The sequence below is a fragment of the Arachis ipaensis genome, chromosome B6 (genome assembly GCF_059453495.1).
Source record: "Arachis ipaensis isolate K30076 ecotype BB chromosome B6, ASM5945349v1, whole genome shotgun sequence".
NCBI classification, from domain to species: Eukaryota; Viridiplantae; Streptophyta; class Magnoliopsida; order Fabales; family Fabaceae; genus Arachis; species Arachis ipaensis.
In genome coordinates, this window is record NC_142441.1 from 5,992,348 (window position 1) to 6,009,892 (window position 17,545).

Genomic DNA, 17,545 nt, shown 5'->3' on the forward strand with positions numbered 1-17,545 from the left:
TTCCGTTGCCGGGACTTGAACCCGGGTCTCTCGGGTGAGAGCCGAGTATCCTAACCACCTAGACTACAACGGATTTGTTGGTTAGTTTCGTTCTCAAATTTATTAATATCTATAATTATTATTATTATTATTATTGTTATTAGAGCTTCATCACTGTTCTGCAAAATCTACTGATGAGATATAAGAGCAATGACCAAGATATTGATGAATTATTATTGTTGATTATGTCGCCTGATACCAGCCCTTATCCAGTTATCTATCTTCTTTCAGTTTAATTGAAAAATGCATTCCTCTAACCGTACTCACCTCATTAAATGTTAAAATATCAAAATATTTTATAGCATCAACAAAATTGTTTATGTTGTTTCTTGCACTAATATTATGTTTCCATCCATCTCTCTAAATATTATATCTGACGTAATGATTTACCATTTTAATTATTTGTTTTTTTTTTCAAATTAAGTTTTTCACAAATCAAATATTCCATTTTTATTTTTCTAGGAGTGCTGTAAAGTTGATATTACTGTTTTCACACATCAAATTGATATTGTTATTGCTGCTAGCTAGTTACTCCTGTAACAAATTTTACATTCTATGTTATTGTGCTTACAAATTACATTTTTATTTTAGGAATTAAATTAAAAAATCGAGGTTCTAATGTTCTATTACCAGAAAGTGCTAGAAAGTAGGCTATATGGAGTGAACAATATAATAAGGACGAGTAATTTTTTCATGATGAAGATATTTATTATATATTTCTAATTTTAGAGTCAAAATGTGTTATATGTCACTTTTTTTTATTGTAATTGGAATCAAATTTTTTTCTCCAAAATGAAAGAATTTTTCTTTCCTCACTAATTTTACAATCAAAATGTTCCACATGCCACTCTCTCATTGTAATTGAAATTAAATCCTTCCCTCCAAAATTAAGGAATTCTTTCTTTTTCTTTACTAATTTTAGAACAAAAATGTGCTACATGTCACTCCCTCATTGCAAATTGAAATCAAATCTTTCCCTCCAAAATTAAAGAGTTCTTCCCTCCTCCCTATTCTCTCTTCCTTTCTCTATTTCTCTCATTCCTTCAACCACTCTATCTATTTTATATATTTTTATCAATATCAATGATTAATTACTAATTTGACAATCAAAATGTGCAGAGCTAAGCCTCAGAGTGGTCCCTAAAATTACATGTGTGCTTCATAGTAGTCCCTAAATTTAATAGTTACCCATATTGGTCCCTGAAGTTGCACTCTGGGACTCAGTGTCGTCCTTCCGGCACATTCCCTCCAGCTGGTGTGACCGGAAAGCTGATCTGGATAACTTGGTGACACGCTGGCGACGCTAAAATGACGTAGTATTGTTGGTAGCTCGTAAATGCCCTAAAACGATGTTATTTCACTCCAAAATTGCTTTTGAAGAATCCCCCATCAAACGTTAACGTAACGTATTGTCTCCTCCCTCTCAAAATACAACACAAACAGAATCTTTTCTCCTCCCCTGTACTCATCAATGGCGGTGGTGTGATTGTTGTAATTGGTGCAATTTCGTTGGAACATGACTGCTTTAGAGGACCGGATTTCGTCATTTGCATCAAACGAAGACTGTACTGAAGGCTGGTTTCTCTGAAAGAGGTAAGAAAAAAATAACGTGATAAAAGGAGTCTCTATTTTTTGTTATTGTTGTTAGTTTAATGTCTTCAGTAGTTAGAAATAATTTTTTGGAGTGTAATGTGTGAGTATGCATGTTTGTGTTTCGCAATGTTTGCTAGAGTTTGATTGAAACTAGCTTTCTGAGTGGTTAGGCTAATGAAATTGTTGACTGGATAAGGGTTGTTTGTCATTGTGAAAAGCTGTTTCTTATCTGTTAGAGTTTGCTGCATTTACAGTTGATGTGGTTTCCAACTTGTTAATGTGGTTGAAGATGATGAGGTTGATCATGAAATTTTGTTTTTAAATTGCAGATGGGTGATCCTTTGATTACCATCATATTTCACCATGGATGGTCATTTGTCAAAGAGCGTGATGGAAGTGTGAATTACAGTGGTGGATAGATTTCTGAGTTGCCGAGAATTGACGTAGACACACTGGATGTATTTTTTGTCCAAGACTACTATAAGAGAATTGAGTATGACAATGTGACTCACTGTTGGTGGCTAGTGCCTAATAGGCCATTGCAAAGTGATCTTAGAGCTGTGACACATGACAAAGAGCTCATGGAGATGTGTTACCTTGCTCAGAAGAACAAGAAAATTGTCTATGTGTACTATGAACATGGAGTCTCTGAACCTGTGTTTGATGAGAAATCATCCAAAAGCAAGGAGTTAATAGTGCTACAAGACCCTATTCCACATTTATACCCCACCATCAATGTCATAGCCAATACAATTTTTACCACATCACCATCAACTCCAATTCCAGAGCCAACTCACACCACTAGCCCCAAAACAATTCCCACCACATCACCACCAATTCTAATTTCAGAACCAATACACACCACCATTCCTACTCCAACAACAATCCCCACAACTAAGCCTGTTGGTAAAGGTATTTCAAGACCAAAGCATAAGACTCAACCTATTGCAACTTCTGTTAGTAATTCCAAATCATCACACAAAAAAATGGCAGCACCCACTGCTGCTGCTCCTACTATTAAGCCAACCCCACCACCAAAAATAATGGCCAAACACACAGCTGCTACTAGTACTAAGCCCAACTCACCACCAAAAATAATGGCCCAATCCACTGTTACTCCTACTACCAGGCCCAACCCACCACCAAAATCAACGACCCAGCCTACTTCAAAACCTCTAATAAGATCAGCATCACAAAAATAAAAAAGGTTTGATATACCAAAGAAAGGCCCTCAAAGAGTCCAAAATGCAGCATCACATGTAAGGAGGCCTTTAACAAGATCAGCTGCAATTGAAACCTGAAACTGTGTTTGTGATCTTGTCTAGTGAGGAAGAATCTTCAGACAGCTATGACAGTTATGACAGTGTAGAGGACGAACCATATAGGCCTGCTGGTGATGATGTATCTAGTGAGGAAGAAGAAGTGATTGTGAAGAGATCAATTAGAAAGAAGAGTGATGTTAAAAAGAGGATTACAACAGATAAGAAAGAAGTTAACGAAAAGAGGGATGTTATTCTTGAGGATGATGGTCTTGTGTGTGCAGACTCAGGGTCTGAAGATGATGAATTATTTTTTGGCCCGATTCCTAAAGTTGGTGAAATGGCACCATATTATGATGCTCAAGATGGAGCTTATGATGAATCTAATGGTGGATAGTCTTGGCACTCTGAGAAAATGAAGACTCCACCGAATTCTGAGGATGAGTTGGAGGAGGTTGATTCAGATGAGGTGTTTCCTGTGTTTAGGGGAGGAGGAAGGTTTGGTGAGCTTAAACTAGAGGTTGGAATGAAATTTAATTCGAAGATGGAATTTAAGGAGGCTGTTTGTGAGTACTATATCCAGGAGAGAAGGCAGATCTGGTGGAAGAAGAATGACAATTTAAGGATGAGGGCTATGTGTAAGGGAGAGGGCTGTGGCTGGCTTGTATATGCTTCCCGGGATAGTGAGGGTAATTGCTGGCAGATCAAGACATTTATGGACGATCACACTTGTCCTAGAGAGACTAAGAACAGGTTAGCTAACAGGAAGTGGCTAGGTTGCAAAATTGGTTAGGAAATTAAGAAAATATCCCAATCTTAAACATTGTGAAGCTGCACAGTACTTTAAGAGCAAGTGTGACTTGGACCTCAACAAGTCTTCACTGACAAGGGCTCTAAGGGCTGCTAGGGCCGTAGTGTATGCAGATGCTGCTGCCCAGTATGGTATGGTTAGAGATTACGGGTTAACATTACTGAAAACTAATCCTAGCTCCACTATTAGTATTGGTGTTAGACCTCATCCCAATCTTGATGAAGATCCAACTTTTGATAGGATGTACATTTGCCTTGATGGGTGTAAAAGAGGGTTCAAGGCTAGCTGCAGACCACTTATAGGCTTGGATGGAGCATTTCTAAAAACACAACATGGTGGTCAAATTCTCTCTACCACTGGTCAAGACGCAAACAATCACATTTATGTGATTGCTTATGCAATAGTGTTCATCAAAAACATAGAGAATTGGCAATGGTTTCTGGAATTACTGCATCAAGACTTGGGTGATTACAAACAACATGGTTGGTGTTTTATTTCAGACATGCAAAAGGTATTGTTGTTGTTTATTGCTAGATATCTTAACTAATGGTAGTGATTCTTAGATATTACTGCTGAGTAGTAAATCCCTTTACTGTTGTTTATTGTTGATTACTGTTTTATATGTGTGCTGAGTAATAAATCTGTTTACTGCTATTTAGAACAATTGAGTAGTTGTTGTATATATTGGATACTGCATAGTTGATGATTACTTTATAGGAGTAGTATCTGTTTACTCTGTTGAGAGGCCAATGTGATGTCACTTACACAACTTTAGGGACCACTCTGAGTTCATTGATAGAACATTAGGGACTTTTTTGAGGCTCGATTTGAAACTTTTGTACTGGATTTTTTGTTATGCAAGGTCTTATCCATGCAGTTCAGGATGTGTTTCCAAATGTTTATCACATATTCTGTGTATGACATTTATGGAGGAATTTCAACAAATAGTGGAAGGATAATCAGCTTAGAGGTTTGCTTTAGGAGTGTGAAAGGTCTACGACTCAAGAAGGATTCGTCGAAGGGATGAAAAATTGGAGAAGCTAAATAAGGATGCATGGACTTATCTATGCAAATGGCCAAAGAACTCATGGAGCAGGGCATTCTTCAGCAGTGCACCTAAAATGGACAACATCTGCAATAATACATGTGAGGTTTTCAACTCACAGATCAAAGAACCTAGAGCCAAGCCTATTATCACACTGTTGGAGGAGGTCAGGATGTATGCCATGAGATCTATAGCCAGAAACAAGGTGAAGTTGAAGAACAACGTCAGGATCCTACCTCCAATACAGCGAAGCAAGTTGGAAAAGATAAGAAAATAATAAAAAAATTGGGTTCCCATGTGATCTAATGATGCAGATTATGAAATATTTGAAGTTCATAGGTGGCCTACCAATATGGCTGTGGACTTGGGTAAGAGATCATGCACATGTGACTTTTGGCAACTAAGTGGTATGATTTTTTTATGCATATTTTTTAATTTTTTTATTCTTGATTTGCATTTGAAATTTTGTTTATGTATGGTTGTGATGTTCTGTGTAGGAATGTCATGTGTGCATGCATATGCCGCTTTGGCCAGGACTGGTAAAAAGTCAGATGAATCCTGTCATCACTGGTTAACCATGGAAGCATACAACAACACCTATACCTTCCATATAAATCCAATTCCTGGTCAGACACTGTGGGAGAAATCACCACATAATAGACTTCAAGCACCAAAGTTCAAGAAGAAGAAAAGAAGAAAGGATGCTGATGAGGAGCCAAGTAGAGGCAAGAAGCAGAATAACTCCATGAAAAGAGTTTATAAAAAAGGACATTGTCGCTATTGTGGTGAAACAGGTCACACCAAGAGGAATTGTTGTAAGAGGGCCGTTGACGAAGAATCAGCTGCTGTGGCTGCTGCAGCTACTGCTGATACTGATGCTAATGGAGGTGAGGACAACAATTCTGCTCTAACTGCTGCTGTAAATGGTGGTGATGCCCCACCTATGCCACAGGATCAGGTCGAGATTCAGCTTGATCTTAATCAGCCTGTTTTGTCAGAAACTGATGACTCGCAACAGGTTCGTAATATTACTCTTTTAAATTTTTTTAGTCACTTTAAATGTTTCGTGTTTTATACATAGGTGCAACCCCCTTTTGTTCGGCCAACCAAACTGCCTTCTAAGAGAAAGTTGTCCACACCCGAAAAGAACACTCCATCAACAAGCACACCAGCTGCTACCACCTAACCAACCAGCACCCCATCTGCAAGCACTCCATCTGCAAGTACTCCATCTTCAAACCCTCTCCCAACAAGTAGTCAGCCTGCAAGCACTCAAACAGCAAGCAATCAACCAGCAAGCATAATGAGATTTGTGCCTAATCCTGGATTCAAGTCACCCAGAACCAAGAATTAATGACTTAGATTATTATGTTTAGGGACAGATGGTGTATTTATTTGTCTGTTTGGGTGAAGTAATCTACTGTGTATGCTTTTTTAATTAGAATCCCAATGTTGGAGATTTTAGTGTTGAAAACTTATGAGACTTATGTTTTGACAACTCTGATATACTTGGTGACTATTGTTCTGGCTTTATAATACCTTATTTTGGATGTAATCACTACATTATGAAACATGAATTATGACTTTCTTCAAGAGATCTGTGTCAAACTTTTTTGTTTTATTTTGTTCTCTTATATGCAATTAAGATCCATTCCAAGCACTGTCAATTTCCATTTTGTTGACAAGAATTATATTTTGGATGAATAAATTGGTAGTTCATATTGTTTCTCCAATTTCTAAAATATGCAAGCACAGTAGTCTCAAACACTTTAATTTGCATTTCTTTCAAACAAACTGACAGGTACAACTACAGAAACAACATATGCATGTCATTTGTTTCTTGCTAGATACAATTGGCCAAATTTCCTATCTAACTTTAAGAGAAGAACAGTTACTGTAATCAGCAGCATAAATACAAACACCAAAACTTCACCCACTTTTAGAACCCTAACTTCAGACTCTAATTTTTCAAGTTTCCAAGTGTAAGGCCCACATCGGTTGGAGAGGGGAACGAAACATGCCTTATAAGAGTGTGGATACCTCTCCCTAGCATGACGCATTTTGACGAGTGAGTGTGGGGGGCTTCGGCCATCATCCCTATCGTCAAAGGCAAAACCGTGAGGCCTTGTGTGCCAAAGCGGACAATATCGTGCTAGCGGGTGGTCTGGGCTGTTACAGATGGTATCAGAGCCAGAACCCGGATCGATGTGCCAGCGAGGGCATTGGACTCCCTTAGGGGGGTGGATTGTAAGGCCCACATCGGTTGGAGAGGGGAACGAAGCATGCCTTATAAGGGTGTGGATACCTCTCCCTAGCATGACGCGTTTTGACGAGTGAGTGTGGGGGGCTTCGGCCATCATCCCTATCGTCAAAGGCAAAACCGTGAGGCCTTGTGTGCCAAAGCGGACAATATCGTGCTAGCGGGTGGTCTGGGCTGTTACACCAAGCAATCTTCATTTTCCATTCTTCATTGTCGATTGAAGGGTGTGTTCTACCATCACATGTGATCACATCTTCTTCAAGAATTTTATCAATCCATAGAAACAACACACACCACTTCTTGCCTACAGTCTGCACCAAGGTAAAAGAATCAACCAAGTTTATATCCAGAATTACAGCAAACAACAACAACAACCGCTTACATTGTAGTTTGGGCAACCCACAAACGGTCTCCCTGGATTAGAATTCGTCGTTGACCATCGCAATACTTGTCTCGAACCGCATCCACCCCATTTTGGCAAACGTGAATTTATGTTCCTATTCATTCTTCTCATGATGCTTCCAAATGATCGTGGGTTGTTCGAGCTCCCAGCTGCGTTGCTGGCGCTAGCCATTGCCATCTGGCTATCAAGATGCTAAAGAGAATCCAAGGGATGAGACCAGAAGAGAAAAGAAGAGGCACTGGAGATTGATCTTTAAATTTGGAAATTAGGGGTTTTAACTTCGAATTAGGGACCAGATTGAGTCAACAAACTTTATTCATCCACCTCAGCTAGCCGTTAGCATCGTCAGCATGTCACCAAGTTATCCAGATCAGCTTTCCGATCACGCCAGCTGGAGGGAATGTGCCGGAAGAACGCCACTGATTCCCGGCGTTTAACTTGAGAGACAAATTTGGGTAACTATTAAATTCAGGGACTACTATGAAGCACGCGTGTAACTTCAGGGACCACTCTGAGACTTAGCTCAAATGTGTAGCATAACATTCTATAATTGCATTAAAATTAAAATTGAAATATACTTATATTATGTATCATGTATTACTATCTAATTTAATAATCAAATGTGTCACATGATACTCTTTTATTAAAATTGAGAGAAAATATTTTTTTTTAAAATTAATAAATTTCCTTCCTAAATTCTCTCATCTACCTCCATTTTTCTATTTCTCTCTACTATTTTTACTCTATATATAACTTATATTTTATATTAGTAATTTGACAAATCAAAATATGTCATCCGATATTTTTTTACAATTAAAATAAAAATTTTTCTTCAAAAATTAACAAACTCTCACTCTTACTCTCATTCTTCATCTTTATCTTTCTCTCTCTTTTTTCTCATTCTCTATTTTTCTATCTTTTTCTTCTACAGAAAATAAAATTAACAAAATAATATAATTTAAATAAAAATATTATTGTTATTGTTATTATATACATAATTTTTTAGTTTTTTATTTAGTTTTAAAATTTCACCGCTTATCTTTTTTATCTATATTTTCATTTCTCTTCTTTCAAATATTTATTACATATAATTTTGAGATAATACTAATATTATAATTAAAAGTTAGAATCAAGATTCATTATTTTAAAAAAAAATTATTTTTGAGTTAATTTTATAACTATCGGTATAATTTTTTTATGCTAATATCTAATTATATTTTTATATACATAGAGAGAAAAAATATTATTTTTAAATAGCAAGTATAAAATTAATTATTTCCATTTTGCAATAGATTTACCAATTAACACCTAATTAAATGTAAAAATATATATGTTAAATTATTTTAAATTTTAGATAACGAATGTTAAAATTAATTATTAATAAAAAATTAGACTTTTTCATATAAAAATAATAACTAAAAGTCTTATTATTTAATTTTTTATCTACAGATACTTTGGTCTTCTGATCTTAGGCAAAGACTTTTATCAACTTATGACTTTTTTTTATAAAAGTAGTTTGATTTTATAAATCTTCTGTGCCATACATAATCTATAATGTCAGAACAAAGTAGACCGTAATTTTAAAAAATTTATATTCCGATAATAATATTACGGGTAAAAATATTAGTTATATATTAAAACCATATGTTAATATTTGTATAAATTGAAAACCGTACGCTATATTTGTTTTTTTAATGTTTTTGAACTTTGGATTTTTTATGATTATGTACGAAGTAAAATTATATGTTATAATTGATCTTTTATTTATGGTTTATGACTTCTAATTTCTTGTTGTTATGAGATTTTAAAATTTTATAATTATTATGAAAATGTAATGATGAGTTGATGACCATTTAAGAGGTATCACGATGAGTAGTAATTCTAAAATTATAAAAATGTCATTTTAATTCAATTAAAATGACAGTTATAAACATTATTTTAAACAATTAAAATTATTATTTTAACATGACTAATAATTTAATATGATTTTTAAAATTTTCATTTTATATAACACTAAAATCGCTATTTTACCGCGTCAAAACAACGATTTCAACTATCTTTCTGAATATAGTTAATAATCATTGTCTTAAGGGTTAACTATGATTTTGGTCCCCAACGTAGAGGCCGAAAATCGATTTCGTCCCCAACATTTTTTTTGCTATAAAATGGTCCCCAAAATTTCAGTTTGTTTTAAAATCGTCCTTCGGATGAAAATACCCTTCCCCCTTCACCTCAAAATCAACCAAACTCAGCAGAAGCAAGCATAACAGAAGCCTAAACCCATAACCCACCACCACCACCATTATCATCATGATCATCATCATCATCGTCAAAAGAACAACAAAACTCAAAACAGAACCCACCACCACCACCCACCATCATCATTAACACCAGAACCCACCACCACCCCCACCTCAGAAAATCAGAACTCAAAAAATCAGAACAATCAAAACTCAGCAGCAACAATATTTCAAATTCAAGCCAAATCAAAAGAAGAGATTCATTAACAGAGCATAATATTCAGAAATTTCACAAAAAATTCAGTTCACAGAAGACGAAGAAGAAGCGGCGGGCAGTGAGGGTCGTGGAGCAGCGGCAAGGACGCGGGTAGCAGTGCGAGCGGCGAGGACTGAATGACGAAGAGCAGGAGCAGCAGCGGCGGCAACGGCGAGGAGCAGCGGCGGTGGCCCTTAGCTTTCTCCCTTCCGATCTCTCTCTTCTCCCTTAGCTTTCTCCTCTCTTGCTCTCTGTTTTTCCTTCCACCTTCTTCCCTCCCCATCCCCCCGATTCTCCTTCCCCCCCTCGATTCTCTTTCTCCCTTCCCCTCCCACCCACCCCACCCCACGCCCGATTCTCTTTCTCCCTCCCGTGGCTTTCTTTCCTTTTTTTATTTTATAATTTTTTAATAAAGGATAATTTAGTAATAAAAAATAAAATTGATAAAAATGACGATTTTAAAACAAACTGAAATTTTGGGGACCATTTTGTAGTGAAAAAAAAGTTGGGGATGAAATCGATTTTCGCCCTCTACGTTGGGGACCAAAATCATACTTAACCATTGTCTTAAATATGATAATTGTGACGATTTTTTAAAAAATGTCATAGTGTCTAAAATAACGCTCAAAATTAATAAATATTTTAAAATCGTTATTTTTAGAAATAATATACTTAAAATCATCGTAATTATATAAACAGATCTATTACACATCTAAGTATTATTGTCATCTAAGTTTAATTAAGTATTCTTCTTCTTTTTCTTCTTCTTCGTATTCCTCCTCCTCCTTTGCGTTCCTTCTTCTTCTCGTATTTTTCCCTCATCATCATTCTTTTGTTGCTGCTGATATTGTTGCATTTTTGTCTTCATCCTCTTCTAGGTGAATTTGCAACATTATGTATTCTGAATTGTGCAGAACAACGAGACTAAATGCACCTTAATTCACTCAAAAATGAACCGAAATTACTTAATGATGATGATACACAGACAAACTGATTTCAAGACAAACATACCAAGTGCACCTTATTTAAATCCAAAATGAACCGAAATTACTTAATGATTGCATTCGAAAACAAGCACACAAACAAAATTGAATTATTAGAAATTTACTCAAAAATGAACTGAAATTACATCCATAATGAACCAAGAATTAAATTTCGAATGACCGAAATTATTTAATGATGACGATATACAAACAAACTCATTTCAAAACAAGCACAGACCAAATGCACCTTATTTATATCCAGAATTAATCGAAATTACTTAATTATTGCATTCGAAAACAAACACACAAATAAAATTGAATCATGAACAAAACACATCCAAATCCATCAAGTGATTTTGCAGCATTATACGTTTCTTCTTCTTTGTTTGATTTTTCATGTTTTTTCACTTGATGCTGCTGATAAGTATTGACCAAATTTTGTATTCCTTAAGTAATTTTGGTTCATTCCTTAGTTTAATTGAGGTTTGTTTGGATCAAAAAATAAACTCGATGTGTTTTTGTTGATGATTGAGTCTTTTTGACTGTTTGTCCAAATTTGAACTAATTTCAATCCATTTGTGTGTTAATTGAGGTTCATCACTTGATGCTGTTGATAAGTATTGACTAAATTTTTTATTTCTTAAGTAATTTCAGTTCATTCCTTAGTATAATTGAGGTTTATTTGAATCCAAAAATGAATTTGATATGTTTTTATTGATGATTGAGTTTTTTTTACTGCTTGTTTAAATCTGAACTAATTTCAGTTTATTTGTGTGTTAATTGAGGTTCACTTGATATTGCTGATAAGTATTGATCAAATGTTTTATTCTTTAAGTAATTTTGGTTCATTTCTTAGTTTAATTGAGATTTATTTGGGTTCAAAAATAAATTCAATGTGTTTTATTGATAATTGAGTCCTTTTTTTAGCAAAGAAGAATGAAATTATTCATTATCACTTTATTCAATTGTATTAGATTTCATTCAATTTCATTCAATCTGTCTTGAAAGTCATTTTAACTATCGGAACAAATTGTTCATCGACAGCACACTTGGACTACAAATGAATATCAAAATATTATTATAACAATATTGTGCATTCTATAAACTCAAAAACTCCTGCATTCTATTCAAATTCATAAACAACACTGATTTTAACAAAGAATGATAAAATTATTCATAATCACTTTATTCAATTGTATTAAATTACATTCCATTACATTCAATTCAAAATTGTTGAAGATAATGATAACGAGAGAGAAAGATAACGAAAAAGGAAAAGAAGAAGAAGAAGAAGACACAGCATCATTAGAGAAGAAAAAGAAGAAAAAGAAGGAGGAGGAGGAGAAGGAAGAGGAGAAGGACGAGAGGAGAAGAGAAAAAGAACCTGCATGTGCGAATTTGAAAGAAAAAGCAGCAATAAAAGCGTAAAAAAAGACGTACACGCATATATGTAAATGACTTGATTGAATTTAGTTGCTAATATAATTTGAATGCAGAATATTATTGTTATATAAAATTCTTATTTTGATATAAAAAAAACAGTTCAACTAGATATCATTTAAAAGTGTTACAACAGACGTAAACATATATGCGAAAAAAAGTGGAAATTCAGGTACAGTTATCTTTACGTGAAGTTAATAGTTGAGAATTATTAGATAAAAATTTAGTTAAATCAATCGAATAATTTAACAACTCTCAACTATCAATTTCATATGAAGTTGACTTCACCTGAGTTTTCACGAAAAAATTATCATTGCAAGATTACCGATGAGCGTGAAGTTTTTATTTTATTATTATTTTCAACGTAGAACTGCATGCCCTAACCAACTATAATTTTATAAGCCTTATTTGATGAAGGTCGTATTTATTGATGATGCGAAAGTCTATGTCCCTTTCCTTTGTCGGATGAACCTGATTTTGCGGTGTAAAATCGATGAGATTGTTTCTGAAAACTACTTGTACCCGCCGAATTTTGAGACCCTCCAAGGTTTTCATTGAGTACATTATTGATGAATTTGTGTCTCAACTGACTTCTTCCACTAGTTAAGACCTTGAATGGATTGTTCAACAACAGAATCAGAGTCAACAAGGCCATGGTGCTTGTTGTCATCACCTTAATCTTCATTTCAAAATACTCCAGAACTAAGAAACTGAGACAAAATCACTGTACGTTATAGAAATAAAAAGATAGAAGAAATGCATGTGCATGGTGAATATAACAACTCCCTTTTATAGCACAGTCATGGTATTAAATTATTGTAGGATTAGTATTTATCCACTCAATTTACTGTTCATTCTTTCCTTTTTTTTTCTTTTGACTGTCAATTAATGTTTATTCTTCCTTCTTATCTATACTAGTTACCAAAGGATTCTATGATAAATGAAATATTTGATATCATTAATACTGTATAAATTTAAGATTTAAATATTAAAAATAATTAAATTAAATTGATAGTTTAAGTGTCAATAGATATTAATTCTCCCCAAGTCAAAAACCATTTAATTCTATTTGGTTTAGGGGTAGCAATGGGTAGGGTAGGGTTTGGAGTCAACTCTTATCATATTCGCAGGTTAAAAATATTCTAATTCTAATCCGATCTGTTTTTAATTCGCGGGTATCCAATCCTACCCGCGGGTTACAAGTACGAGAACTCTACCCTATTCACTGCAAAACGAATTGACAACTCTATCCGATCGAATAGAAACCGGTTGAGTAGTTGCGGATAGAGTGCATTTTGCCACCTCTAATTTAGTTTGTATAATAGAAAACTACAAATTATTTTTCGTTGCCAAAACTTGAACCCGAATCTCTCGAGTGAGAGCCAGTTATCCTAACTACCTAGGCTACAATGGAGTTGTTATTTACTTTCCTTTCAATTTTATTATCTCTACATTTTTTTTCCGCATATTAGGGCTTTATCACCATTCTGCAAAATCTACCGATAAGATATAAGAACATTGAGCAAGATATTGATGAATTATTATTGTTGACTACGTCGTCTTGATACCAGCTCTTATCCAGCTATTCATAGTTATCAGAATCGAACTGCTAATTAATCCGGTCATATGGATCAACCGATGAGTCGCTGATTTACCCGGTTGACCGGGTCATAATTAAATAAAAACATAAAATTATAAAGATAAAATTAAAATTAAAACTTAAAACTTAAAATATACGCTTTTACAAATATATTAATAACAATCAAGTATCAAGTATCAATTCTTAGATATAATTTATGACGCAAAAGAGATAATAAATTAGTCACTAATACAAAATACTTTTTCAATTTAAATGAACAAGAGAGAAAAAAACATAACACAATCAATATATCAAGTTTAGTATCCATGTGAATCCATATTTAAAAGATAAAAGTAAAAATAAAATTTGTTCAAAATTACTATATAATTATCTTTTGTCACATAATAATAAGAAACATGTTGGTAGAGTAGTAAGGCCTTAAGAGAGGGAGCATGTCATCCACAATGTCCCCTGTTTGAACCTTAAAGCCAACATTTTTTAGTTTAATTTATGCACCCGAGCGGGCAAACAATGGTCCTAAACACGAATTGGCTGGTTTTCAACGAATTTGACCACCGTTGATCGGATCAACTGTAAATATGGTTTTAAGTACGAACCGAACCGATCAGACTACTAATTCTGCAATTCATCAATTTTTCGACCGAATCAGCCGGTTTGATTCAGTTCTAATAACTATGGTCTATGAGCTATCTATCTTTTTTCAGTTTAATTGAAAAATACATTCCTCTAACATTTTTATATAGTAAGCTGAATCTAGTTCACCAAAAATGGCAGGCTTCTAGTTTGGTTATTTTATTTAATACAAATCTAACATAATTATATTCAAACAAATATGAGAAAATTCTAATCTTGTATACATTGTGCCCCGTTGGAAAAAGGCACCCGCATTCGGATATTTAGTTTTTAAATACATTCCTCAGATGATGCAATTTAATGTTTCAAATTTCATGTTATTTTGCAGGCTACCAATGCATAATTGAGGCCTTTTACAAGAATCATGCATAAGTAGGAAATTTTAGAGTACTTAATTTTTATTTTTATTTTTCTTTTGGGTGACCAGTTTTGCTTATGATCTTTGTTTATTAGTTCCTAAATTTTCATATTGTGAGACATATGAGTCCCCTTTTTAAGTTTTGACAGTTTAAAATAAAAACTAAAATATTCTTAGAGAAGTTTATGTCCAAACGCATTTGAATTGCAATGTCAAAAGTGAACACAAATATGCTTTTAACTTACCCTACACTAATTTCTGGATTTCACTGAGTTAACAGGATCATCTCTTTTTTAGTTTTTTACATACATTATTATACACACATTGATAAAAAGAGCAGAACATTTACACCCTTATATCTCAACCCTAAAAGACTCTACATATGTATAACATTCTTCAACTTATTGCAAGGAGATTACTTTTCAGACCTGCACTCCAATCCTCTGAGCTACCTGCATCCGCAAAATATTCATTCTAGTCATTCTTTTATGCATAAGGACCTTATTAAAATTTGTCAATTTCTTTTGAAAAATAAAAAATAATTTTAAAAACACGATGAGAAGGTGATAACAATGTTGAAAACAGCGGAAGCATTATCCGTATAAATAAAGTATTCATTTTTGGATCATGCTAATAACACAAAGTTGCAAGCTGCCACATTGGATCATATACCCTTTTCTTTTGCAGGTGCATATGGATCATCAGGTGCTTACAGAGCACTCACTATTAATGCCGGATACCTCTCCTCTATTGGGAATTCAATAGGAATCAGAGAAGAATGCGAGAATGATATTGGCATTGGTAGGAATGTGGGATCAAACTCCCAACCGAACAGAAACTCCCTAATCCTAAAGATGATGATAGGTATCTTGTTTGATTCTCTCAAAGTTATCTACTCACCTATTCTCCACATAAAGTTTTCATGCTATTTCAAAAAGAAATTAGATGTTGTAGGTTGGATGAAGATGTTAAGATACCTCTTTAAAGGAGTGAACATCACTTCCCCAAAGCCAAGCATCGCAGCCTGCATCTCTTGCACCCCAGACATCATTTCTACGATCATCGCCAACATGAACAGCATCCTCGGGGTTTACGCCCAGTAGTTCACATGCTTTAAGAAATATGGTTGGATTTGGCTTCTCAGCTGCAACCTATTTGAAAGAGGCATAAACCAACTCCTTAAATCAATAATATTATAAAAGAAGAAAGTATTCATGAAAACTTCAATTAACTACATGTATCACTCAAATGGAGCCAAATATGTGTTTGAAAATTAGTTAACAAATTGACAATATAAATAAATTTCAAGAGAAATTTGATACAGGCAACAATAACGACCATCTGATTACCTCGGCAGATACTGCTACTGCATCAAACCAATTTTCACAATTCAATGCCCGCAGGACAGGTCTCAGTCGAGTGTCGAAATTCGATACAATAGCCAATTTGACACCAGATTTTCTAAGAGCATTAAACACTTTTTCTGCTTCAGGATCACAAAGATGCCATGCCTATAGATGAAGTATGCCAAAAGGTTATCAAAACCATACCCAAATATATACACACCATAAAATTTAAAGGAAGTTAACTGTAAAAACCCACCTTGTCTGTCATATAGTAGTTATAAAGTTCTTCAAAGTATTGAGAATCCGAACAGCCGGTGGAATAGCTAACTATGTATTGCCAGAATGGCCTACCATCATTAACATATCTGCAATGTTGGAAGATAGAAAAGAAAAGAGTTTTAATTTTACAAAAGATGACAACAATATGTCTAACTAACTACTTATTCATTTTCAATTAAAACAGAGTGAAATTATTAGAGATATAACCCTTCATATCTTACTACTTATCAACTTAAGTTTTTGAGATAAATGATTCCATCAATATCAAAACCTGTATGATCCAAAGGTCTAAAACATCCTTGGCAAAGGGTCATGCTTCAAACCCAAAAGAACCTATTATAGCATGTTACAGATATATTATTCATTTATATGGCTGTACCTATCTACAAATAGTTTGATAGATATCAACAAGATAAAGCGCAAAGAAAAATAAAAAAGAAGCAACCTGAGACGAGATTTGCCCCAAGGTTGACTATAAGCTCTTCTGTATCTATGCAATATTTCATCCTCAGAGTACTCCACTCCATATTTCTCCCCAATTGTCCTATATATCTGCGTAACAAACCCTAAATTGGTTAAGAATTATAAATTTTGCAGAAAGAAGGAGAAAGAAAGAAAGAATTAGAGAGCGTACCTCGGCCATGGGCTGAGAAGGGAGAACAAGAGTGCCAACAGCATCAACAAGAAGCGCCTTGTGAGTGATGTGGCCATAAAGGGACCTCCTGTAATCTGCGTAGTCCTTGAGTGCTTCTGTTTCTGATTCTGCAACTTGCGCCGCCGCAGAAGAGTAGCGGCAATGTTGAAGGGCTTTTGCAGCCATGGCGAATGGTCTGCCATAAGAGACGGTTCTTGAGAGAAGCTTTGTTAGCGGCATCATTTGAATGGAACAAACTCACATTCCCAAAATGACCTTCACCACTTTCTTCTTCCTTCCTCGCTCACTCTCACTTCTCACTTCTCACTTCTCACTTCTCATTTCTTAAACACCACACACAACCGA

General features: G+C 34.6%; 2 protein-coding genes and 1 non-coding gene across 3 annotated transcripts; 1 reads left to right on the forward strand and 2 right to left on the reverse strand.

Moving 5' to 3' along the window:
* Nucleotides 1-73, reverse strand: TRNAE-CUC (transfer RNA glutamic acid (anticodon CUC)). The gene has a single exon. It is a non-coding gene; the product is annotated as a tRNA-Glu (tRNA).
* Nucleotides 74-3,306: 3,233 nt separating this feature from the next.
* LOC107646303 (uncharacterized) lies at nt 3,307-5,933 on the forward strand. The gene is made up of 6 exons (XM_021105401.1): nt 3,307-3,580; nt 3,723-4,213; nt 4,565-4,694; nt 5,062-5,154; nt 5,245-5,765; nt 5,829-5,933. The coding sequence occupies exons 1-6, from the start codon at nt 3,307-3,309 to the stop codon at nt 5,931-5,933; spliced, it is 1,614 nt and encodes a 537-aa protein (XP_020961060.1).
* A 9,160-nt stretch (nt 5,934-15,093) lies between these two features.
* On the reverse strand, nt 15,094-17,545 carry LOC107645536 (Haloacid dehalogenase-like hydrolase (HAD) superfamily protein). Its single transcript, XM_016349586.3, has 6 exons — nt 17,180-17,545; nt 16,991-17,097; nt 16,523-16,631; nt 16,270-16,431; nt 15,898-16,071; nt 15,094-15,372 (listed from the first exon to the last, which is right to left on the reverse strand). Exons 1-6 carry the CDS (start codon nt 17,420-17,422, stop codon nt 15,343-15,345), a joined length of 825 nt encoding a protein of 274 aa, XP_016205072.2. The 5' UTR covers nt 17,423-17,545; the 3' UTR covers nt 15,094-15,342.

Bases quoted from the DNA above. Each gene is read 5' to 3' on its own strand.
- LOC107646303 (XM_021105401.1), top strand. From the start codon at position 3,307: ATGAAGACTCCACCGAATTCTGAGGATGAGTTGGAGGAGGTTGATTCA. The intron at 5,155-5,244 runs GTATGATTTTTT...TGTTCTGTGTAG, and splicing joins TGACTTTTGGCAACTAAGTG to GAATGTCATGTGTGCATGCA. The intron at 5,766-5,828 runs GTTCGTAATATT...TTTTATACATAG, and splicing joins AAACTGATGACTCGCAACAG to GTGCAACCCCCTTTTGTTCG.
- LOC107645536 (XM_016349586.3), bottom strand. From the start codon at position 17,422: ATGATGCCGCTAACAAAGCTTCTCTCAAGAACCGTCTCTTATGGCAGA. The intron at 17,098-17,179 runs GTACGCTCTCTA...TTTGTTACGCAG, and splicing joins CTTCTCAGCCCATGGCCGAG to ATATATAGGACAATTGGGGA. The intron at 16,632-16,990 runs GTTGCTTCTTTT...CCAACATTGCAG, and splicing joins TGGGGCAAATCTCGTCTCAG to ATATGTTAATGATGGTAGGC.